General features: G+C 35.3%; 1 protein-coding gene across 1 annotated transcript in view; it reads left to right on the forward strand.

Moving 5' to 3' along the window:
- Window positions 1–23,101, forward strand: part of LOC145679444 (pickpocket protein 19-like) — a 38,594-nt gene extending 15,493 nt beyond the window's left edge. Inside the window, exons 2-7 of the mRNA XM_081750025.1 lie at window positions 4,417–4,620; window positions 9,000–9,165; window positions 15,569–15,714; window positions 17,457–17,568; window positions 21,876–22,161; window positions 23,070–23,101. Coding sequence (XP_081606151.1) covers window positions 4,417–4,620; window positions 9,000–9,165; window positions 15,569–15,714; window positions 17,457–17,568; window positions 21,876–22,161; window positions 23,070–23,101 — 946 coding nt within the window. The remainder of the gene's footprint in view (window positions 1–4,416; window positions 4,621–8,999; window positions 9,166–15,568; window positions 15,715–17,456; window positions 17,569–21,875; window positions 22,162–23,069) is intronic.
- The last annotated feature ends 3,874 nt before the right edge of the window (window positions 23,102–26,975 follow it).

Raw genomic sequence — 26,975 nt, forward strand, 5'->3', positions numbered from 1 at the left:
TTATCCTATATCAGGGTACTCCAAAACCACAATTAATTATTTTTTACATCCAATGGCGACGCAGCGGCTGCCGCCATTTTGCGTTTTTTCGATTTTAGGCGTTTACGTTGGTTTGAATATCTCAGCATGTATTTGTCCTAGCAAACTGAAAATTACTGGACGTCTCCAACTCGTGCAGAGCTAAAACTTTGATCTCTCAACATTTTTACCTAAAACCACTTCAAGGGGTGAAATCAGGGCCTACAGTGGCACGTTTTGGAACATTGAAAACATGTTTGGGAAGAGGAAACAATTGACGTATAGATCTGAATTTGTGTGTGCATGTAGTCCTGAGTTATAAGTTAATAAACTCAAATTTACAGACCTGTAGCTGCTCCCAAAGGTCTGAAAAGAATTGTAAAGCTGCAGAATTATGCCAATTTGGCATGTTTCATTGTTCAATATCTCCAATGGGCCTGGATTTTAAAAAATCTGAAATTTTGGGAATAGTTAGTCCTTTAGTATACCATAACACATAACAAAGCGCGTTCTGTGTTTTTGATCAGAAGGGGGTCAAAGTATTAAATAATGACGTCATACTCTAGGAGGACTTTTGTTCACAAATTCAACTGGAAATTCGTTGTTGTGAAGTAAAATAAACTAGGATAAATAGATAGTCCAGTCAAGGCTCTCAACCTCGTCTCTTTCCTCTAGTTGTAACACTGTCTTATCACACCCACAGCAGCACTAGTGAAGAATGCCGCTATCAGCAGAAGGCAAGGAAAGTCCAAATGCACACTTGACAAAAAGTCCACAAGTACTCATTGATCTTGCTGTTTGCTATATCAATGATATTCAATCCTATTTATTCTTATTTTAACTTTCAACTCATGTAGGAGAGTCAGGGATGTAGCCAAGGGAGGGGGGCATCGGGGTCAGGCCCCCAAATGATTTCCTGGCCCTCCTCAAATGACCAGCTTTTAAAACATGATAGTAAAATTATCTCGTTTCAGTCATTTAAAAGTAACAAAGTTTACTGACAATTAATAATTTACGGTAAAATGTTTTTCCATACCGATCGAAAAATAGGATACTTTTTTGTGACAGCATATTACACAATTTACTGTGATTTATACTTGACAGTTTGGAGACAAACGTTTTAACAAGGTACTATAAATACAGCCCTAAAATAAAGGTACTAAACTGATTTGTAAGTACAGTATATTTTTATATGTTTTAACAAGTGTTTTAAAAGACATATATTTATCAGATGGAAAATTTGGTGAGAAACAATGTTTTTATTCAGTTTGGATTTCATTCGCTCTCTCTTTTATTTCTACTCAGTATAATAAAATAATTATGTATTTTAGGCACAAATAATAAATACATATTTTTGTCAGGAAACCGTAAAGAAATGAAGTGAAATTTCAAAGAAAATCAATCTTGTGTAGATAGGCTCTGTATACAAGGTCTTAAATGTAAATATAAAGATAACCAAGAAAAGTTGTATTGCTCTTTCACCTACCACCTTCGAACATCGATATGTCACCTAAGACGAACCTGGAAAATCAAAAATAGTCCCCATCAACATCGACCACCTTCTGCCAACGCCCTGAAAGGCCATGGAATCCATCGCGGTAGAACTTGGTGGGCCGTCAAACGAAGAAGGTATCAGGTGCATTTTGCACTTTTACTAGGGATTTGAACTGGCGTCCTCTAAGGTGATTGTCCAAAGAATGGAACAGGTAATAATCACACGGTGCAATATCCGATGAATATAGTGGTTGCAATATTGTTTTCCATCCAAGGCGTAGAATGGTATCCTGAGTCATCCTAGTCACGTGGGACTTAGCGTTGTCCCGTAAACGAGGACCCGTTTGCGATTCAGAAGTGCTGGCTCCAGAGTTTGAGTTTTTCATGAACACAGCTCAACTGCTGATACTACAAAGTTGCATTGATAGTCTGACCAGCTGGTAGCGTTCCCGATGCACGAAGCACCAAACACCCAGAGGGACCTTCTTTTTTCTGGTGCAATGCTGGTTTCGGCTGATTTGAAATCGGTTCCTGGGATGCTAACTAATGATGATTGCGCCGTGGAGCTTCGTATAGGACCCACTTCTTATCACACGTTAACACCCTGTCGAGAAATGTCTCCGAAACAGTAAATAAACACAGGTGACTGCCGCGTTGCTTTCTGGCCCGGAGTCAAAACATGTGGGACCCATCGACCCATCTTGTAGTACTTTGGAGGTGCTGCCGAATGGTTTCTCCAGTCACACTAAATTGTAGTCCTAGTTCCTCACATGTCTAGCCACTGTTCGCCTCAACTGCTGCCTGAAGATCTTTATTTTGTACATGTGTTGGTCTTCCGGTACGTGGTGTTTTCGAGTGTTTCGTCATAGTCCTTAAACTTGTTAAACCATCGCTGTACTGTCCGTGTCGTCACGACACCCTCGCCAAATGCCTGGCATATCTTCTGTCTCGCTGCAGCGGCGTTTGACTTCCATTTGAACTCGTTCAACATACATGCCCTTATGACGCTCTGTGGATGTCCCATGTTCCCTCTGTCCTCGCAAGTTCACGGTGTATCTGAATTGCCACAACCAGGTAGTGTGATGGATATACCCACACCAACAACTGACCTTCGCGTTGTCTCCACTCGCATTCAACTCACGGTGTGAGGTCCAATTTAACACAGACCTCCACAAAAAGGGACAGAACTTTCTTGGTTACCTTTATAATTATGCACAAAAGTATAGCGTTTGGTCCCGGTCAGTAGTTCTTGTTTAAGCATAATAAAAACTACCTTGAATATAATTTATGGAAGATAATAATAATAATAATAATAATAATAATAATAATAATAATAATAATAATAATAATAATAATAATAATAATAATAATAATAATAATAATAATAATAAGAAGAAGAAGAAGAAGAAGAAGAAGAAGAAGAAGAAGCTAAAATAATGTTTTTAGTTTTCCACAAGGAAACCAAAATTTTCCGTTTTTTTTCAGGCCTCATAAATATTAGCAGCAGCACATTTTTTGACTTTGTACATTGTAGCTGGCCCCCCCTCAAAAACGACGGGCCCCTCCTACATAAACCTGCTGGCTACACCCCTGAGGAGACGGTTGTCCTTTCGTTTGATCTACATTCTCAAGTCAGTGAACACTTACTCGCTGTAAACACTGAGTGTAAAATGTAAATCAAACGAAAGGGCAACAGTCTCCTACATTTGTTGACAGTTAAAACAATTAATAAATAGGATTGAATATCATTGATATAGCAAACAGCAAGATCAATGAGTACTTGTGGACTTTTTGTCAAGTGTGCATTTGGACTTTCCTCGCCTTCTGCTGATAGCGGCATTCTTCACTAGTGCTGCTGTGGGTGTGATAAGACAGTGTTACAACTAGAGGAAAGAGACGAGGTTGAGAGCCTTGACTGGACTATCTATTTATCCTAGTTTATTTTACTTCACAACAACGAATTTCCAGTTGAATTTGTGAACAAAAGTCCTCCTAGAGTATGACGTCATTATTTAATACTTTGACCCCCTTCTGATCAAAAACACAGAACGCGCTTTGTTATGTGTTATGGTATACTAAAGGACTAACTATTCCCAAAATTTCAGATTTTTTTTATCCAGGCCCATTGGAGATATTGGACAATGAAACATGCCAAATTGGCATAATTTCCCAACTTTACGATTTTTTTCAGGCCTTTTGGGAGCAGCTACAGGTCTGTAAATTTTAGCGTATTAACTTATGACTGCCGACTACACGCACACACAAATTCAGACCTCTACGTCAATTGTTTGTTCTTCCCAAACATGTATTCAATGTTCAAAAATGTTGCCACTGTAGGCCCTGATTTCACCCCCTTGAAGTGGTTTTAGGCAAAAAATGTTAAGAGATCAAAGTTAAGAGATCTGCTCGAGTTGGAGACTTCCAGCAATTTTCAATTTGGTAGGACAAATACATGTTGAGATATTCAAACCAACGTAAACGCCTAAAATCGAAAAAACGCAGAATGGCGGCAGCTGCTGCGTTGCCATGATATGTTATAAAAAATAATTAATTGTGGTTTTGAAGTACTACCCTGATATAGGATAAACATTCATGAAAAAAATTAGATTTTTTTGAAAAGGTCGAGGGGCACATGCTTGATCACTTAGAATGAATTGACTCAATAGTGAAATACACACGAGAAGAAATTAAATAATAGTCAAATACAGACTCAGAGTCGCAACTCTGTTAGTGGTCTGCAAGATTACTGATATCAACAGTGAGAAAAAATTTAAAGCACTGTTTTTAGATAGCATGTATTCTCACAGACTTTTAAAACTTGATTGTATATTACTACAAATGATATAAGAAATATGTAAAATGAATTTGTAATTTATAAAATGTATATTTGCCTTTTTTATCCAGATTGTTGTGGGCCTTGGTGTGTGGATTTGGCATTGTCTGTGCATCCTGGATGATGTGGTCTGTTCTCAGTAACTATTGGGAGAGTCCCATTGTTACAATGGTGGATAATACAAATTATCCACTGTATAACATTCCATTTCCAGCAGTTACCATATGTGGACTTAACAAAGTATTCAAAGCAAGAGCTTTTCCTCTCATCAGAGAGTAAGTATAACCTGTAAGATAAACACTTCTCTCTTATTAATACAGAATCTCAATTGTAACGGAAGGTAATGGTTAAACTCAATTCAATTTCACATAGATGAACATGAAAAACCACATCGCATTGGTGTTGCATATTAAAAATCTAAATATAATGCTTTAGAAATATAATTATTCATATATCCATAAGAAATACTTATTCTGTTCGCAGAAATAATATGACAGATTTTACATTTGGTGGGAAATCATCCTCTGTAACATAACTATGGTCAGGTTAGATGAGCCATGGTCACGTATACTATGTCACAAACTCAGGAAATATGCTGGGGTGCTCAGTCAGTCAGGAATTTCTGTGTTCTTGGTTTTTCTTTCGTTTAAAACGTATGGATCTTTATTTTCCATGATGCTTAGTTTTACAAAAATCCGGCTCAAATATAAAGCCCTTTACATGATTAACTTCTATCAACCAGTACCTCCTGTCATTTCTTACAAACCAATGGATTAATTGTTTCTGATCTTTCTACGACTGTCTGGCTTTACCTCTCTCTGTTCAATTTGCCTCCAGTATATATGTTCTCTCATTACTTCCTGGAGCTATTCTGGGGTTCCCTTGTCTGAATTCCAGTCTACGGCACGTTGTTATATAATGCACTTATCACAATCTCCTTTTCGTTTTCTCCTCCGGTGCTAGTAGTTTCTTAATCTCCAGAGATTCTATAGGCACAGGTTTGGTGCTATATTTTTACCCCTCCTCTCCCTTCATGTATGTTAGCTGATCGGTATCATGTCATGCAACAACTAGTACCCACCAACGAATCATTGTTTACAGTACCCCCACTTCATTATGTTTAGAAAGTTAACAAACAGTCATACTGGCTCATCGCTAGGTTTCCTGTAAGGGACATTTCCATTGACTTCTTTATTGCACTATAAATATATTGAGCTGTATTTCAGAGTTTGCTGATCACGGGAAACACTTCCTTTCGCTCATGTGTTGATTGTAATTAGTCGAAAAACAGTGATTGAATTTTGATGTATTACTCGTGCGCTTAAAACAATGACCAGCAATTTTGTACGTCATATATCGATTCAGGGAAAACTGTCTGCGCCTCTCAGTAGGGAAACGGCTCAGAGAAAGAAATGATGCATTTTTTCAAACGAATTCGCACTATTTTAAGTAAGTTATTGGGACGTAAAATAAAATATGATTTCTGTGAAACGTATATACATTGTAAGAACTCTAAATTCTTCTTCTCAAATTTGGTCGTGTCTGGCTCTAAACAAAACCTAGTGTGAAGCAAGAAATCACTTTACACAAAACTCAAAAAGAGGCGAAGCCACAAATGAAAATGGTCACGCGCCCCCTCTTAGGAAAATATAACTAAATCTTTCTGTAATATTTTCTAAGAATAAGGGAAGCTTTACGATATCAATCTTCTTAGTAAATAGGAACATTTTAAATAATTTATGGTTCATAATAAATATAGAAGTGTTATTAAAACTATATATACTACTAGGACAAGCTTATTTTACATATTATAAATTACAAGACAATAATAGCGGACAAGCTAACATCTATCTATCTATCTATCTATCTATCTGTAGGTGTGTGTGTTAAGTTGTCTGCTATTATCGTCTTAAAATTATAATATGTAAAATAAACTTGTGCTAGTGATGAACACTTCATTGCTTCTGTGATGGAGGGCTCCAATGTGAATTCTGATAAACAGGAGGACGCCGACGTAGTTGAACCCAGTTTACCTGACCTAACAATCAAAGAAACTCGTGAGCAAATGAGGTGCTTAAACTTTTGTTTGTGAAAAGGGGTTTGCCCAAAAGTGTAGTTAAGAGCATAAATGATTTGGACACTGCTTTGGACACCATTAATTTTAGTTAAACAATCAAAAATTGACCATTTTGACTCCTCTTAATTAAGCTGTATGAAGTTCTACTACACTATTATTCTGCTAGATTTTTAGGGCTTCTCTTATATTTGTTAGATTGTTCATGTACACAAAGACTTATTTCACGTAACTTGTCGGAGCTCTTTCGTGGCTAAGCGGTTAGCGTACGCACCTTCAGCGCGAGATACCCGGGTTCGATTCCCGGCGGGAGCTCGAGTTCCACGTTAATCAGTATGTCCACTTCTCATATAGCCTCGCTGCTGAACGGGACGTTAAGCTCTCAATCAACTTAACGTAACTTATCAGTTTACAGTACCGTATTTTTTTTTACTTGGTCTAGTATACATTATGGCGAAGTCTGTTTCTTTTTATTTCATGTTGGTTAACTTTTTTTTATTTAAATGTTCTTCGTAATTTAAAATTAAAACACATTCAGTAATTTTTAATGCTGTGAAAACAGTACATGTATAGTGTGTTACTTTTACTAGTTATCTTATTTAATTTAAGGAAGTTTCACAACTTCGAGTTACAGAGGTTGAACGAATAAAACTTCGAGTTATAGAGGTTATAGAGTCACTTTTAATGAGTAACTCGGAACCTCAGTATCTAGAATTTTTGTTGTGGTCACCTTGGTAACTCGAAATTTGATTAGTTGAAAAACTCGATAACTCGAACTTTGTCTATTCCCTTCACTCGAGTTATCAGATCCACTGTAATTTACTTTCATTCAAATTGGTCTGTATGAGACTGAAGGGCATAAAGACGATAAAGATTTTGTTACGTTTCAGTTTTTTCTGACAGTTTATTCTGTACTAAGACAAAGTACGCGTAGTCTAAGTTGAGACTATTCTTCCCTCGAATTTCAACACTGTTCTGATTTAAATAATGTACTACGATTGAAATATTGTAGTTGATTATTATTTGTTTTCCGTTGAACTTTTGTTAAATGCCCCAACAATTCTCTAATTTCATTGTGTGGCACGGTGACTCAGTGGTAGAGCACTTACCTGTGGTATGTGCGATCTTTGGTTCAATCCCGGGAAAGTACATTTCTGATGAACAACATCGTGTTTATTGGTTTTCTCGGGGTTCTTCCAATTATTCCCATATTCTCATTTTACCAATTCTTCCATAATCTTTCACTTGCCTTAATCATCGTCTTCCTTAGCCTAAAAGGCATAAACGTGGGACGTTAAACTGACAACTTCATTTCACCCTTACACCAAAAGTAATTGTATACATTAATGGAATCTACGTCTAGAAATAATGAACGTTCACTTTTACGTGACTTTGATCAGACATTTATTTTAAAATCATTGCAGTTTTTGAACATTTTCGACAAATTTTCGGCTAGTTATAAAGCTGGAACGAAGCATCTTTATACACAAGTTGGTGTATACCAGTCGTAATTAACGAAGTGTTTTGGGTGAAAACAGTGGCGTATTTACAATTTTGTTTCGGGAGGGGCTTTGCTAACTTTATTCCTGGAAATGTGAAAATTTTGCACGATATTTCATTCACTTTAAAATAGTAAATAAAATTTAGAGGGAGGGGGCTTGAGCCCGGAAGCCACCCTCTGAAATACGCCACTGAGTAAAAAGGGCGTTTCCTTCTTCCTGAGTCAGCGAACGAAGAACTTCACCAACACAATTTAACTGGATGCAATAGTGTTACCATTTCCAAAGTAATTGAACCGGACAGAAAATGGAAGTCTATAGTTTCTTTTAAGTGCTCATTAGACATGAACTGATAGTACAAGCATTTATAGACCTGTGCATGTATGGCAGATAACGGACTTCAGATTCGAAATCGTTAGCTTATTGACGTATTTGTTACTTCGTGTATTAAATCCCTGCATCTCATAATGAAATGTGGCAGATTTCAGGTTCAGAATGAGTTCCAGCCATTACTCTAGTTGCTTTTAATGATATGACCTATTATTTATCTTTCTGTGAGCGGTTACTCCCGTCTGCATCTATGTAATGCCCTGCATCTGAGTAACGATAAGAGCTATTAGCTATCCAGCTTTAGATTCGGAGTCAGAATTCTGAACTTACTTAGTCATTATACCATACAAACCATTTTGATATCTGAAATTATTATACTTTACTTACTTGCTTATTCTGTACGTAATGATTTTAAGCCTGTCAGTATCTAATCTTTATATATAAGGAGAAAAATTGCAGTTCCCTATTTCATTGTCATGTTTACTAGTCAGTACAAAGTGATATCTTTGTAACTTCCATACTTGATTCTTATCTTTGGAACCCACTAGAAACTAAATGATGCCGAAAACATTGGCGGAAACACTCATGTCCTAGATTTGAAGCGACAAAGATAATATGGAATGTCTGCTATCAAATTTCATAGCTTCATTTTGACAGCATAGATTAGGGAAGCAAGAGTATCTTTATTTCTGTATGAAGCCTATGATTCAGACAGAGAAGGCGGTCCAATAATATTTTTATTTCTTTACAGGATATTTGCAGGCGAAAACAAATCAGATCAATTTTACATAGCAATTCTTACTGCATTGTCCTTTGCTCGTTATCCTTTCTACTGGCAAGCTTTCGATTATTTACAACAGAAAGTAGAAAACTTTCGAAATGTTTCCATTCCTAATATCACGGATTTTATGCTTCAGGTAAGCAATGCACATTTACACAATAAAGATTTAAGGGATAATCATAGGATATAAAAGATTAAGTAAATTTATCTGTGAACTGAGTAGAATTCTATTATTTGTAAAAATGTATATATATAGAGAAGATAAAATGGAATTTAAACAAGATCTTTTTTTTTTAAAAGAGTAAAATAGAGTAACCTTACGAAGCAGACAATTTTCAAAGAGCTCCTTTTTATTCACAATACTTTTTCTAGATGGTACAAAAAAAAAAAAAAACTACCTAATTTTAAACCTGTATATCTCTTAAAATTACGTCGATTTTGCTATAACACTTAAGTTGGTGTACTGTATCATGTGTAAATTGTTTTCTTGTAGGTTGTAGATTACAATTACCCTTGGCAAACACGCCACATCTAAGTAATGGTCATAGAAGCAATTGGTCACATCTATCACACCTTATACACGCCAGTGGTCATACAAGCCATTGGCCAATATAGCCACATTTATAAGAGAAATCGATCGTGGGATCACGATAAATATGATCTCAAAGTTACGATATTTTCAGTATTTCTTATGTTAGTGGTAAAAGTGTCCCCTCTGGATACATTTCTCATTTATTTTATAGTACTTTGAGAATACTGAGTCCAACGAAACTATTTTTCAATATATCCGTCGATGAGGTCATGAGAAAATTACCTCAAATTTGGATCTTAGAAGTACCGCTTATCTCAAAGGCAAAAGTTTTTGTGCTTGGATACATTTTTATACTAATTAAACCCTCCAGTGCATTTTTTTTTCCATTTGGCTAGGTTTTATATATCTTGCTATAGCCTCAACAGTACAACTCCAAACGGCTATATCATGCATTTACTATGCTCTGCTGTGATTCTAATTGTATTTTAAAATTGAATTTTAGTAGCTTTTGATCTCTTATATAATTGAATTTTGGTGGCGCGTAAACACTAAATCGTAACATAAACAGAAACAATAATTTCAAGAATCCATTCGCGGTGGCTCTGTGGTAGAGCGTTCACCACTGCTGCTTGGGGTCCGGGTTCGATTATTTTGTCCCCGCCAAGTTAACTTTGTGGTGGACAAACACCGTGTGCGTGGGTTTCCTCGAGGTTCTCCCGTTTCCTCCCACTTTCTTCATTCCACCATTTCACTCATTCCTCATCATCACCGTCTCCTTTAGCCTAACGGGCATAACCGTGGGACGTAAAACTTAAAGATTTTATTTCATTTTTTTCAAAAATTCATGCACTGCAGAGTTAAGGACTCTGAATCTAATTGAACTATCTTTGAATCTATCCATCCATGCGGTAGCTTGGAAAATTACCTCAACATTCGGATCTTTGAAGTATTATTTATGTTAATAATTGAAGTACCCACGCTTATGTATATCGATATTTCTAATTGCATTTGTGTACTAATTTGAGGATGCTCAATTCAATACAACTTTAGTCTTAAACATATGCATCAATGTGGTGCATGGAAAAGTGATCTCAAATTTAGGATGTAAGTAAATATCCAACTTTGAGATACGTTTTCTTATGAGTCGATGGACAGATGCGAAGTGTGCTCAAGAAACACGGTAAATAATGTTATTAGAAACAATGTAATAAGCTTACATGGAGTTTGATTTAATCTTCTTCAAAGTACTGTCCTTGACTAGCAATGCACTTGTCCCAAAAATGAAACCATTACTGGAAGTATTTCTGAAATGGTTGTTTTGGAAAGGCGTTCAGCTGCTCTGTCGTGACTCTCTCAATGTCAGGAAATGTGTCAAAACTTTTTCCTTTAAGCATGATTTTAATATTTTGGAAGAGCGAGAGGTCGCATGGTGTTATATCGGGAGAACACAGCGGATTTGGACAGATTATTTGTTATATTTTTCGACCAAAATCTCACGAATTGAAAGCAAGGTGTACCACGGCGCGTTTTCGGAAGGCGGAAGCTATTTACCTATTTAATCGGTGGATAAAATGCTTTTCACCGTCCCATACGAGATGTTTAGTTCTTCGGAAAGCTCTCGAATGGTCATTCGCACGTTTGGACAAACAATTTGTGCCACTTTTTGTACGTTTTCATCTGTTGTTGAAGTCGAAGGACCTGTCGATTATTGCTCGTTTTCAACCGACTCCTTGCTTTTAAATCAATCGTACTACTTTTAAACAGTCTTCAATGCCACCACTTCATGACCATACACTGATTTTGACATTTCGTGAGCTACTTTGGCACTATTTTGCACTTTAGAACAAAACTTAATGTTGGCGCGCGACAAGCACTCTTAACACGACCTCACTCTTCTGTCTCTGGAAACCAACTAACATGTCACAACTTCTTCAAACTGGACACTGACGGTACCAAAGATTTAGGCTACCGGGCTTACTAGTTAAAACTGATACAACAGCGAAAGATGGCACTGTGTAACAACATTCACCGTACTTTTTAATCACACCTTGTATGTTTACAAACAATTCAATTAGGTTTAGGATCTTAAAATTAGTATAAAAAAGGGCAATTATAAATATGTGTAACCGTGGACCTTACTATTTTCATCAGCAATACCTCTAGAAGCCCCACCTTGAGGTCATTTTTCCTCGTAAACCCATGGACGGATATATTTATAAATAGTTTAATTGTATTTAGCATCCTCAAATTAGTATCAAAGTGCAGTTCGAAATTTGGAAATTTTTTACTTGTTGCGTGATTATTATTTCTTTCCATCAAAACTTTCGTTCCTTTCTTTATAATTATATGTAATATCGTCTGTTTTCTTTTCACTATTTGTACTTTTTCTCAATATTATATATACACATCTCAATTGAGTAATATTAGAAATTTTAGAGCTTCCTCGTGTGTATATGGTTAACTTAGATCAAGGGCTCGATGTGATGGCATTTTTAATATAAAAAACGAACTTTCCCCACACTCTTTTACCTGGAAAATTTTGGACTTTTTGAACACTTGAACTTTAACAAAGAAGGAACAACCAGTTCTGTCGAAAAGATATAAAAAGCCTTTAGAGGCTAACCATTCTGAATGAGTTTCTTTCTCGGCTTTCCTCATTCCCATTGGGCTAATTCCTGATTGGTACCTAACACAAATGTTCTAGACCGGATCCTTCCTTCCATAATTCCTCGGGTACTCTTATCGCCGAAGGATGTCATCCTACATAGCAAACATGACGGGCATCAAAGGCAGTAGATAGCTACCGGTAACGGCCAGAAATATAATTCGTAATCCGAAGCCGTTTCAGCTCTCTTTCCACATTGTTACATGAAAACGCACTTTATTGCTGCATTCTGAATAAAGATAAAAATGTGAAAAGTTCAATAATCAAGAAAAATCGATCACTCAATGGGAAAGAAAAAAGAGGAAATCGATGCATGCATTGAGTTTTCGAGTTGAAACTTTTATTTGTGGAGCTATTCGAGTATTTTACTACAACAAAAGTGTTTTAATGAAATGTTAGCAATAAGTAATGTTAGCAATAAGTATGTAGTACAGTATGTGACAAAACTAACTGTACTGAAATCATATCGTTGACATTTATTTATTTATTTATTTATTGTACAACATAATGAAACTTTAGAAATGTTCTTAAATGGATATTAACTAAATGTTATTCAACACATATTGTAAATTTAAGAGAAATCGCACCTATACATCATGCGTTCAAAATTTTGACCATTACATTGCACCCATTCTTCATAGTAGTCGTGTAGATCCATAAACATGTTAGTGAACACGGGTTGTTGGACGACAAAACAAATGACCGAATCTGCTATCTTAACTCCTCTTACGCTTGTGCATTCGGTAGGAATGCTTTCGTCGTCGTTTTGAAGAAAGAAAAGAAACTATAATCGTTAATTTGGGAAATATAGCTCACTGGTAGAATTGAGAGGTATCTCAGAAGACGACGAGCGTATTTAGTTTGTAGGGCATGTGGGTAGAAATAAATAAAAACAAATATTTAGAAAAAAGAGAGAGTAGAGAGTATGTTTAGGAAGAAAGAAAAGGAAGGTTGTTTGGGCGTTTAGGACCTTGGATGTGTATTCCGTACCTCAGTTCCTGGTCGTCGTCTGGTGGTCTCCCTCCATGTCTCGGCTTCTGTGTCGAATTGGCGTGGAATTTGGTATAGGTCTCTCCTGCCGTTGATCACACTCGCTCCTCGTGAACTTTACCGCTCCTCGTGTACTTCACCGCTTCTCGAGTGCTACTCCTCTCTTCCGGGTCCTGGGACGTTTTTATATCAACCAAAGTAGGAAGATGGCCGTCGAAATTACGGAAAAACATCCAAAGTACGCACGTGTAAGGATTCAGGAAAGTGCAAGGTAAATGGAATTCTCGACTTATTTAATAATTTGTCAACAGTTACAGAACGCTTTGGTTACATCAGATTACATAAGTTACATAAATTTACCAAAAATGAAGAATGAGGAATCGTCTACTGAAGAGAATTTTGAAATGTTTGCTGACTATCTTATTATTCCAAGTTGTGTCTCTCTCTCATCATCCACAGAAAATAAAGAAAAAATAAAAAATAAAAAATAAAATCGTTATTAAATCTTGATTTGTTTATATACTGAGTATTAATAATATGAGGGAAATCCAGTATCTCTACACTCCGGTATAGTGGTAGGGAGTTATCTGTTTCAAAAATTGCTACCTTCTGCATACCCCAAATGAAGGCATCTGGAGTCGTGAGGTCAGGAAATCCGTTTTACGAAAAATCAAGCGATATCAAACTCTCGTCGACAGAAGGATAAGTGACTCACTTAGAGTGTGGAAAGTAGTTCCATCTTGCTGCATCCATTGTTGTTGTTAAGATAGATTTTTGGTGCTGCAGAAATAGCACAAATTATGCAAGTATAAGTCAATAATCAACTGTCAATTAATGTAGCGATCAAAGTACATAATCGCCTTTTAGCCCTTATTGACTTATGGGCAGAAAATGAAAGCTAATCATGATGTCTATCTCTGGTAAAAAAAATTCACAGATGTCTCTAGAGAGCACTTTGTGTCGTTCTTGTACCCATTTGTTTTCATTGTGTTTCGAAAACTTTCAAACGCTTCCCCTGAAAAGTTGGGATTTCGAATTATGTCATTCTTGAAATAAACAGGAGATATGATTTTCATCACTGAATCATATGTTGCTGAAGAAATCTTCCATCTCCAGAGCAACACACTAGATGCGCTCATCTCCTGCAATGAGATGCTGTCAACTGCACACTACGCAAACCCACACACAACTAAGCACACAGGTGGCGTTCACAGCTCTACCACATTACACCTGCGAGCAATCCGTATCTTAATTTCAGTAATATTTGTTTCGCCACATACTGTAATTATACTTAGTGTAACAAATGTATCATTTAGACATTATGCATAAGTAAAACTCCAGTTAAAAATTCAGTTCTTTTGTAGCTAAAGACACGTTTTCTGTAAGGCGTTGCGCAGAACAAATGTATCTATTTTTATATTCCTAAGGCCGCTAAAACTTGAGTGGGAAAAGGTAAAAAAATAATATATATTTAAATTTCTTCCTTCAAATATATCGACACAATATAAAGAAACTAAGAATGATTTATTTAAGAAATGAGCACTTGTTACCGTTAAACTAATATCATATCCAAAATGATCGTTAACTCGGCTTTAATGTTAGAAATAAACTTATTTTTGGTTCTAATAAAATATCTAAAGCTCCCAACAAAGTTTCTCCAGAACGAAGAACGAGATGTAACAGAAATTGTTTCCCAAAACAACTATGTGTTTGTTTCTTGGTTTATGGTAACTGTTGCCTGTCTGCCAATTTGAATTTAGGTAATAAGTACAACAAACAGGCAAAATACCTAACTTTCCGGAACTTGATAAGGTGGGTAAGCAATCAACATGACTTGTGATTTCCCGGCTTCCAGTAGTTTGTTGGGTGGCTACCAACGAAATGTCATTTCGAGGACTAATAGAGATAGCCAGATCCGGACTGAAAATAGATAGGACTCTTACGTATGAATGCTGTAAAGGCTCTTTTTCATTTATAATTCAATACAGGAAAACAAAAGTGACAATTGAAGAAGAAAGTCAAAAAGGCAAAAAGCGAACAGTTTTTTTTTTTTTTTTTTGCTAAAGCTTTATCTGAACAAACCTTCATACCAAAAATGTTATATTTTTCATCTCTATTTAACGTACACGTCCTTCGCCTCGGCGATCTGGGTTCGATTCAAGGAAAAACTCATGCAGTTTGGAACAAAGGATAAGCTGTAGGTTCAAGTCTCATAGTCTCATATATCGTACTCTTGCTGCTATAAGGGCACTGGACTCTGATTAACAAACTAACCATTGAAAATGTTGTTGTTTTTTTATTAAAATTTCAAAATATTAAATTTTGTAAAATTGGTGACATGTTTTCTTTTAGGTGCTACCGAGATGTGACGAACTTTTTCACGATTGCTATTATAAAAGTCGTACTTTAAACTGTTGTGAGGCATTTCGTCTACAACGCACTGAAGACGGATTTTGTTATTCTTTCAACTCAAGAACTGCAGAAGGTTATAATAGAAGGTAAGAACTCCTCTAGTTTGCTGTGAATAGTCTCACAATCGTACTTTAATTATTTATGGATTAATAGATCTTCAATGTGGTGTGCCATGTGGTAAATCGGGATTTACAGTAGGAACGGATTCCACGGATTTTATGAAAAATTTCCACAATGTATTGAGATTAAAAGATCTGCAAATGTTTGTGTAATAGTCACTGATCAAGTACAGTGTGACATAAAATATATATTGTAAATTCAGCACCATATTTTGTAAGCAGAGGCAACCAAAACCGCCGTCACAAAATATGTGCGGAAATGAGATCGTTCCAGAAGACATATAAAATCTCCTATGCAGAAAGGCGAGATGTTCTAATGTGCACCCACAGCCTAAATACAACATCGCGTCGAAATCTCACGGTCTGATAATTAACCGGATAGTTTCCACATCAAAGTGAATGCAGTTTCTAGACTGTAACGAATTGTTGGTAAACTATAGTTGTCATTTCATAACGGTTTGCGTTAACGCAACACACAATCTGCGTTTTAGTTTGCGACACTAGTTGTAGCAGTTATAATTCACTTTTCTACATTTTGCGTTGGATTGCACTCCGCAATATTTGCAAAGTCTAGAATGCAACAAGGCCGTATGATTGCAATAGAAACTAACAAAATTAAATTTCATGTAAAGAATTAAATTCAAATCTGAACATGACAGTTAACTCAGTCATTACGCACTCTTCTTGTCTCGAGATAAACCTACTAATTAAAATTATGTTTGCTTCAAGATCCAATCTGCAGATCTTTTCCTTTACCATCATCTATCTGAAACAATCATTAATTTCTAGTATAAATGTTTCTACTGTCTCGGCCTTTGACATTTTAGTAGGGCGTACAAGTAGCCCCGAAGCTGTCATCCCCATTATATTCTTCATTGAATTGATGTATTGGGAACAGTACAATATTCATTTGATAATCATTCATGAAATGTCTGTTAACTCCGGAAGGAATCAGAACGGTTCTATAGGTTAATGGCCGTCTCACGGCGTAATAATAATGTTAACGCGTTGTTATCAGTGGATTTCATGTTTTGATATGCCTCTACATGTTAATCCAAATGTCAGTTCTTTGACCGGTAGGTCATGAGATAAATGGAAACTATTTAAAATCTCCTATTTATGTCCTGAACAGCTTGTGGAAATGAGTTAGAGTTCATTGATGAAAAATAAACATTTTGGAAATGAGTTGAGAGTTCATTGGTAAAAAATAAACATTTTGAAAATGAGTTAGAGTTCATTGATGAAAAATAAACATTTTGACCTCAGACATTACCACATCAACACCACACAAACTGGGTTTGTTATCGTTGCAAAATAAAACGAAGGGTTGTAGTAACGTCATGGAAACTCTTACTTACTGACACCATTTATTCTTAATCACGATTACTGCTTCAGACAGTGAACAGGATTCCGAAAATTTCTTAAACTAACATCGTAAATAATAATTAATTAATTTTAATTCAGTAATGACTGAAAAGTGTTTAGATGCTCGAAGATGAATACATGGTAAAAGATGGATATCGGTGGTGGTGAGTAGCAAAAATACAGTTTGAAAATTGAATTCCTCACGCTAGTATCCAATTCCTAGCTTTGGTTGGTGTGGCAGTACATCTTCAGATATGTTAACCTTAGAGTTAGTTTGTAAGATAGTTAATGACTAAAATATTAAGGAATGTTAATGATCTTTTTATTATTCTTTTCTTTCTCAGCGAACCCTTAAAACAAATAAACGCTGCAGGTCCTATGACAGGATTAGAATTGTTCCTGAAAATTATTTATTGGGAAGCTCCACCTGATGATAAACGTCCACAAGGTGTAAATGTAATGTCTAAACTTAAGTTCTTTATTAATAGTAGATATTGTGCAATCATAATCAAAAATATATTCTTTGTTTAGTTTTTGAATGAAAATGTTTTAAAAATACAAATTTATATTCACGTTCAGTAGCAGTTCGTGTTAATGTGTTGCAAACTTGCAGTGCTCCATATGCGTTTTAAATAGCATGTATTTTCTTTCACAAAATTCATTACAGCGAAGTGATGTCTGCATTTTAATTTTTTTTACAATTTGAAAATGCAATTTTTATCTTACAATTTACTTTCTAATTTTCTCAGCAGAGGGAAAGATGAATGTCGAAAGTGTTCGTTCCACTGTATTACTTTTAAATGCAAACTCTAAATATCTTTATTTTTTACTAGTAGATGTCTTTAAAAATGATTAAAATGAAATAATCTTAATCATTTATCTATGCAGTGTAGAAAACAGGTGCTGCAATCAACTGAACTATATATGTGCAGCATAAAACTACTGAAGTAGCATTGTGTGTTAATGATCACAATCTGATACTTCGAGGGAGTATGTGCTTTTCAAATGCTAAGTAAAACTTCAGATCTGCGTAAATGAAACAGAAACTAGCCATTTTATTAGAAATATGAAATAATTTTATGATGTAAAAAAAATCTTTTCATTAAAAACAAAATTGATAAATCTAACATTAATATACTGAAATTATATTGTTAATGCCAAACATATCCTGTTTGGTATATATGGTTTGTATGCCTTCCCTATTAATTGTCATGACTTTGCACCTACATTTAATTATTTTGTCATTTCTAATTATCTTACAAAATTATTCAACTTAATAGAGTGGGGACTTGTTAAAATATACTTAATGTAATTATCAGAAAATGTAAAAAGCAGTGTCACAAAAACTAATTTTCCTTAAGAGATTCGTAGCGGAGGGAGAAGGCGGAAGAATTGAAACAATAGGTACTATAGAAGTAGCTGTGAAAGTCCAGTTAGACACTGTATACAAAGTGAATAATTTGTCTTCAAATACACTGGTAAATTTTAAACTTATACATTTAATATACACCATTCAGTACACAATAACAACACATAAAACAAATAATACCTTGATGTATAATCAAATATTGTCAGAAATAAAATGTTTTGTCACATTCAGCAACGCAGCCAGATTAACTTAGACTTATAGTTTTCTTCAGATGACACTACAAATCTACATGTTAAAAACAAAATTCACAATACCAAATTCCACGTTTTAGGAAGGTCCAGTATTATTTTATATCCATGAAATTCCTACATATCAAACTTCCCTGAAGTCAATTGTGCTAGTAAACTAGTCTTAATCTAAGTGTGAGGGTGCTGGAAAAAATCTGCCAACTACTACTTAAAGTAGCGCTAATGTCTCGTTATTATAAAATTCTTAACGTTAGACTTTTCTATGTTTAAATTATCTGTGATTGTTTCCTTATGGCGATTCGTTTATTTCTTACAGCACTTTCAGAAATTAAATTTGTGAGAGAAATGGAAATTTCTCGTGAACATTTTAAGGCAGTGATTTATTTTATAATTTCAAATATAGTTTAACACCAAATACATGCAATATCCAATATTACTATGTACAGTTGATTTTCCGAATTCCATCGTGTCCACACTTTTCGCAGGGATAAATTTTGTGAAGATCGTTCATCTACGACCGTTGATGCTAGTAATATTAATATTAATGCAAGGGTGTGAAATGGTTAAGAGAGATAGGCCTATACTTACCCTGAGATTCACATTGGCATGGAAGCAATACGATTTTGAGTGGTCATCTGAATGTAAGGAAACTTTCAAGCTGTTGGATCCCGCACAACTTGACCGAAGGTCATAAATAGGCTCATGTCAATTGGTGTAAAAAGTGCTCAAAAATGTAACCGAGATAAATTAAATTGTATGTACTACATTGGTACAGAAGACAAACATTTGTTCTATTCATACGAATTCGAAACTAACACCAATCCATTGTTTGTATCTTTCAAAGTAAGCCGTGACCAATGAAAGATGTTCGTTCGAAGAGTGCTGCATCGAAAATGGTTGCTTGTTTCTTCAGTTACACCGGGCATGTGTTAACGATAATTTTAGGAGATCGAAGGGCCGTAAAAGGTGAGTGATAGAGAGCAATTTGTTTGCTAGAAGTCATCATTGAGGCCAAAAGTAAACCGAAATTGTTCCATCATTCTTCACCGCAACAATATCTGTATCCACTCACCACTGTTGATCCTTTAAATTTCAATTTGTTGCCACACACGAGGAATAAAATATATGGTAAGCGATTTTTATTGCGTGTAACAGCTGTTGACCCCATATTACGAAGAGCAGTTTCTCAGGTATTTCTTCAAATTCATGTCAAATATAAACGAATAGCTTTAAATAAACAATTAAAGATAATTTAAACATAGGAGGTTTATTCTTCCTAATTTTATACTATCGAAATAACAGTGCTAGTGTAAGTAGTACTTTGAGGAAATTTTACAAAAATCCTCATAGAATTGTCGATGAATTTTAAATTTCCATTAATAACAATCAGATTTTTTCAATGTTTCTTCATGCATTATGTTCACTTCAAGTTCTATTTCAGTATAGAAATTTCAACAAAGTGACAATGAAGGAAACTTCCTATAATACTCTATATTAGTATGACGGTGTTGCATCTTACATATAAATATACATTGCAAATTACAATAAATAATATTAAATTATTGCTTTAATTAAATTACATGTCAATAATTTAACTATCAATAAATTTATCCAAATACTTCAATTATTTATTGAAAACAAAAAATTTATATAATAAAAAGGATTTGAAATACTTTGCAATTTATCATGAATTTTCTTCCAAATCCGTTCAATTTTCCTACATTATTAGTTATATTTTAACTATGTTCTGAGCATAAAATGTCAAATAGCAAGAAGTTTATTAATATCCAAATCTTTCTTCCAAATTTTACAAACATTTTAAGAAAAATATCAAAATATTTCTAACATATTTAATTAATAGAAACTATCACTGTTCTTGCTTCTAATTCCAAATCTAAATTTATTCCAATGAAAAATTAATCTCATAAGTTCCTAAATTTGCCCTATATTTAATTTTAATAATATTTAGTTAAATCTACCTTAAGTCTATGTTTAAAACTAGTTACTCTCTTAATATGAGCTTGAACTTTTAACTAGCACTTTTCAGATATTTTCCTCAAGATTAAGAATCATTAAATTGTATTTGTACAGCAAGCTGCAGAAACTTTTGATTTACCTCTCCGTTACTAAAGGATTCTTAATATACTAACCTTTTAAGAATTTTTATTTGCATCCGTTAACACTTTTAATCAGCAAGGAATGTTTGAATAAAAGCTCATGTCAATTGGTGTAAAAAGTGCTCAAAAATTTAACCGAGATAAATTAAATTAAATTATTAATTTGCTGAAGGAATGTTTGAAAAAAAAGCTATAAATAAAGTAAAGCCCAATGGGACGTGCCTGCACGATTGTGTGGGTATCAATTACAAACACTAATAATTACATATTTTGGCGTTGCAGTTTATATCATCGGCGGGACAGCTCGGTAGAAGTTTGCAGGTTACATGAGTACAGATGTATCAATCCCATACGAGCGTGCGTACTTCTTTTGTTTGCGGTTGAAGTTTGATGAAGATTTATGAAGATGTTAAAAGTTTTCATGTCCGGAAAGGGATAAACGAGTATTAGTAAATTTATTTCTCAGAGTTGGCAGCTTAGTCCTAGTTAAAGTTTCACTAACCGTGACGAAGTTCGTAAAGACATTTTACTATGAAACGATGTTCCTACCTACATATTGATAGTTTTGCTTACATGTTTCCGATAAAAGTGTGACTGAATGCACATTACTCAGATAAGAAAAACTTGAATAAAAGTATCGCATTCTAGCAGTAAAAATGCAAACTATGTATCGTCGTTCAGTGTTAACAAGGCTCTTACATATTACGTTGCGAAATTAAATAAATAAATAAATAAATAAAAGGAATATCTCGGAGAAATGTTTCTTACTTTCTTTAACAAATTAATAGTAACCTTCAGTAAACAATATTACTCGTATTTAATATCTCTTTTCATTCCCACCCATAAAAATATTTTTAACTTAAATCTCTTTTCGTTGGAAATAAATAATTCGTAACACAACAACCCCCGTTAGAAAATGTGCTATTATTCAGGATAGATTTTTTTAAATAATTGTGATGATATTCCATGATGTAAAATATAATTAACTTTTTTCACTTCACGTATGTATATGTTAAATTAACATTATAGGTCCATATCCATCACCCTGACGTATATCCTGACGTAGCCAAAGGCTTGTTTTTGCAACCAAAGAGAGGATACGATAATCGAGTGGCCGTATCACCAAAGATTACTGTAGCAACAAGAAGCGCCAGAAGCATTGACAAAAAGAGAAGAGGCTGTGTTTTTCCTGGAGAAATATTTTCACAAACCGAAGAACCATACAGTCAAGAAACATGCCTAGTTAGATGTCGACTCAAACATATTAAATATGTGTGCAAATGTATTCCTTACATGTTTAGCAATGGTTCTGACGGTAAGCTCTTTAGTCTAATAAATCAGATTGAAACAGTTACTATGCAAACATTGTTATCTTGTGATATTTGTGGCGGCTCTTGAGAGAAGTCACATGGATAAAATAAATAAATCTGTATATTAAAATGCTAGGTTTATATGTTTGTCCGCAATTTTTCGACAATGAGATTTCGAAAACCGTAAGTGCTAGAAGCGTGCCGTTTTCACTGGTCGATTCCAAATTTTGGGTAGATTGTCCAGTTCTCATTCAAATTTGCAAAAACCATCTCGTTATTGTTTTATTCAACATTTTAGGGGCCGTTTTGAGCCAATAAGATCAATATTGTTGCAGGCCAAAACTACAGTGTTAGGCAACCAGTAGAGAAGTTTCGTACGGGTTGGCGGACATTGTAGGCGCTTCGTTTAGATCTGAATGGCAAAACCTATTGTATGCTGCAACTTTAATGGCCTCCAGAGATACAATGAGGCGTACCCGGATGGATATGAATTTATTAGAAAAAAATATTTCCGCTTGATATCCCGTTACTTCTACAAATTTGCTACAAACTCACTCCAACATCTATTCATAACAATTCACTTCCTTTGTGAATCTTCTATCCTTTACTTGTTTGAGTAAGGACAAACGCACGGTGGGGAGGAGATTCATGGTTATAACAGAACGATGCAATGAGTAGACAGCGCAGATTTAGATAGTAAATAAATAAATAAAATTTTATCACTACAAATTAAGGGCGAAAACTTAGCTAATGTACAAATTATGTTATACATTATGCACAGGAATAGTAGTGAAGCAAATTATCTGCAAGAAATGTAATGCAGTGTAACTTTTGTTATCAAATTTTGTGTCAGTGTCAGTTTGTGTCATTGTCATTGTCTAATTGTTATTAAAGTATGTTCTATTTTCCTTAGAAAGTCAACAAGAAATTCACACCCGTAACTAACAAAACGCACTAATTCAATATTTTTTATATATTCAATTTCTATACTTGTAACGTAGAACATACATTTTGTAGTTAATGGTAATATATTATAATAGAAATATTGTGAAGTCATCAATATCGAATACTGTTGTATTGAGTATTATTGAAACTTTATTAAATACAATGATAGCTTAAAACATGAAATGTAACATCATTCATTAGTAATAATTGGAAATTCTATTGAGCTGTTCAAGAAACTGCATGGTGCTTCTTAGGAGATGAAAATTCCTGTGCTTCTAGTATTAACTTTAAATTCTCGAAAACTGGTTTCCGAATCATTATTTTTCACCATTTAGTCCGGCAGTCAGTCCATGGTACCGTGCATGTGCGTCCGCATAAAATATTTTTGCATTTTCATGTCCTTTACATCCTCCTAAACAATATTAGGAAGGGTGTCGCTCTTACCCCCTTGGGCATTTTACATAATACCCATTAACCCTTTTTGAATCCAATGACGTTAAGCAATTTTTAGGACTTTTTTTCAAGTATCTACTGCTTCAAGACATTTCATCAGAATTTTATGGTTCATATGTCATTCTCTTTAAAATGATACAGTCTTTCAAATGCTAAAAAGATCATACCCTTACAACGTACGAGAAAAGGGAAATTTAGAAAAAATCGGAAAATTTCTCTGAAATAATCCCTTTTTCGACATTTGGGGCCCTGGGTGAAAGCACGGTACCCCAATATACATTGAGATATTGGTAATGTTCATGTCAATTATTATTTTGATATCTTATATAATAATGTCGTTATAAAATGTTTCTCAATTCTCTGTGTAAGTAAAAAAAACAGGTTTCACTGGTGCGTAGGTTAGGTTTTGATGCAAACTACAGGCTTTGGTACAAGTAAGCAGTTAATGTTTGATACTAAATGTCTATAGTACTTCACGACGTTGTCTTGTCATTGGATTCGAAAGGGTTACTATGTGCTGCTATTACTGATAAATCAAATTTTGTGTATACACCTCAAAGTTATTATCCTACCAGAAACTTCCCGTTGCGTACACTCGAGGTTTTTTATCGATCACAAGCTGTTTAAACATCTTAAAAGTGTTGAAGAAAATGTTTTAAAAGTAAGTAAGTATATATATATAGTTCCTGTAAAAAAATATCCTTGGCTTCCTGAAAGCAATGAACGATCTTTAGCACTGATCTGAACACTTGTGTATGAAACTAAACAACACTTTCATTTTCACAGTCACTGAGAGCAAAAAGAGTCTACAAGTCATGAACAAAATATTCGGTCTCCTCTTCGTCTACGTTTGTATTTGCAGTGGCGATTGTTTTATTTTTTTTCGTTATTACACCGTGATTCGTTATGACAGAGATAAAACACAGTGCATGACAGTTTAGCTGCATTGCAACGACAATAAGCTGTTAAGAATGGTTTATCAGATGAACAACGACAATGAATCATATCAAACACTTCTGGAGATACCAATGCAGTATTTGATAGCAGCAGCACAAGAACAAGAGATTTCGACGCATCTTCACGTTTCCAGCCATACAAAGGGGGATCAAACTTGGGAGGCTAAAATTCGCACCCTGACATCCTAATGACAGTTTGAATGTGACATCCTAACCTGACCCTGACATCCTAACCCTGACATCCTAATGACATTTAACTCGAATGCTTCCGTTGTAGATGGGAGACTTTTCAAATCAGGAAATGACGTAGCCTTTCGCCTTAATATCTTTTCCATCCACGCATCGATTAGTACATCAGATATCTTTTCTCTCCTTTTGCTTTCGTAACAACGAACATGAAATACTTGGTTTCTTTTACAACATCGCCGATATTTGCATGAAATTTTCCAAGTAGCTTGAGTTTGTTGCCGCAGTGCACTCCCTTTTCGATGCCAAAACACTGGGCAGCCGTGTCCCACCCTGAGAGAAAATGTGCACCTGGAAGATCTGGAAGAAATGACTTATCTTTTTCTACGCTTGCACCAATGTCGATAACGGTCCCAATGCTTTCTATAGATAACACTCGCGACGGTTTAAGCGAGAGAAAGAAGTACATGAGAAGTATGAAAACATCGGTATCGTCGCACGTAAGTGTGATATTATTCACTCCCTTTTGGGCAATCCTCACTACTTGCTGCACTATGATCACCCCTGCTTCTTCGTATGTTGTCCGCAAATCAGTTCTGTGTGATATCTCTTTGGAGTGGGGTCCTTTCCAGTTATGACCAATTTATAGTCCAGATTTCTGATATGAACATCAATTAGAAGTTGTTGGATAATTAACTCTGTCAGTTGTATTTTGTTTTCAGTGACAGTAAGTATATTTTCCGTGATGAAAGTGATGTTCCCAAACTCGGCTTTTGCCTCCTGCTACCAAACTGGCCAGCTCTGGCGAATCTTGTGCCACTCTTAATGCTGTAGTTGCAGTATCTGTCGAATACCAAATACACATTAGAGAACCTTGTCTTCTGAAACACGTATTCACATACGTTACTGGAATAGCCATGAACAGTTCCATTGTTCGGACAGTCTACTACCCACAGTATAGCACTTCCATCAATCACTGTATCTTCTGGTCTGAGGATTACTCTTGCAGATGCATCAACGTTTAGCTTATTCATCATGAGTGATTTCGCCTTTGTTATTCTCATCACCCGGTAGCCATCAAACATGGCAATTTGTACCGGGGCAAGTTCATGTTTGAGGACAGGTTGAAAATGGATGTATCTTGACCCTTGTAATCCAGGAACACGAGAGCAAATCAACGTGGCATCACATACATCTGTAGTTCCAACGCATATGGACTTCTTGTTAATAGTCATCGTTATAAATTTCTTTGGTATGGAGAAACATGCCTGCCAAGAAGCTGAATATTTAACCATTTGATCCATTCCAATATTCAACGCATTGTGAACATTCACTTTTTCTGACGCGATTTTGCCAGTGACTATGTTGATAAGAGATTGGGAATGGTCCTTCGTGTCAAACGGATCAATACACGTTTCTAGCTTACTCCTGAGTTTCTCTCTGTCAATTCTATCTGCTCGAATCTTCGCGGTTTCTCTTGTTTGTAAGTAGTGACTTCATCCCTCTGACTGTCGTTGGTTAAGTCGGATAGATCTTGCAAAATACGGCTAAAAATGCGAATGCTGTATGCCCACGTCTTCATACTTTCTGGTTTTATCGTCAGTCCGATGAATCCACGGGATCCTTTACCGTATCTCGTAAATGTCGTTTTGATATACATGTCAGACCAGATGCCGTTCCACAGCCCTTCCTTCTGGTGCATGACGTGCTCCCCTTCCATGAATTTCTTTAGTACATCGCCATGACATTTTTGCATTGATTACAAATAATACAAACCGTACTCTGTATAATTGTGATAACCAGCAGAAAAGAAATATGGCAGCATTTGCTTTACTGCTCACAGGTGTAGTGGCCATTCACTTTCACGTTCAGCTCTCACAAACACCATCATAATAAAAAAAAAACAGGCTTTACTAAATTTTCCGCACCATAGTTTGGATGTAGAACTGCTTGATGCTTTTTTTAAATATAAGCTCTTCCTTTGAATTTACCGCAAGAAAAATAGGTCTCTATAAACTTCTTCAACAACCAATTGAAGAGCTCTGAAATTCTATGGGAACATCTTACCAGATAGCATTTTTGGAACACTTCCGAATGCTGTCTTCAAAATATCTTCAAGACCATTTCGTGTCATCAGGCATCCAACGCAACCAATAAAGATCATTAGTATGTGCATTTCCCCAAGTTTTGGAATGAAAGTTGAAAACCGTTTGGGGTAAAACCAGCTGATGTGCACAGCTAACTTGTACAGTTGCTGGTCGTTTGTGAATATAGTCACA

The sequence above is a fragment of the Thermobia domestica genome, chromosome 2 (genome assembly GCF_964235325.1).
Source record: "Thermobia domestica chromosome 2, izTheDome1.hap1.1, whole genome shotgun sequence".
Taxonomy (NCBI): domain Eukaryota; kingdom Metazoa; phylum Arthropoda; class Insecta; order Zygentoma; family Lepismatidae; genus Thermobia; species Thermobia domestica.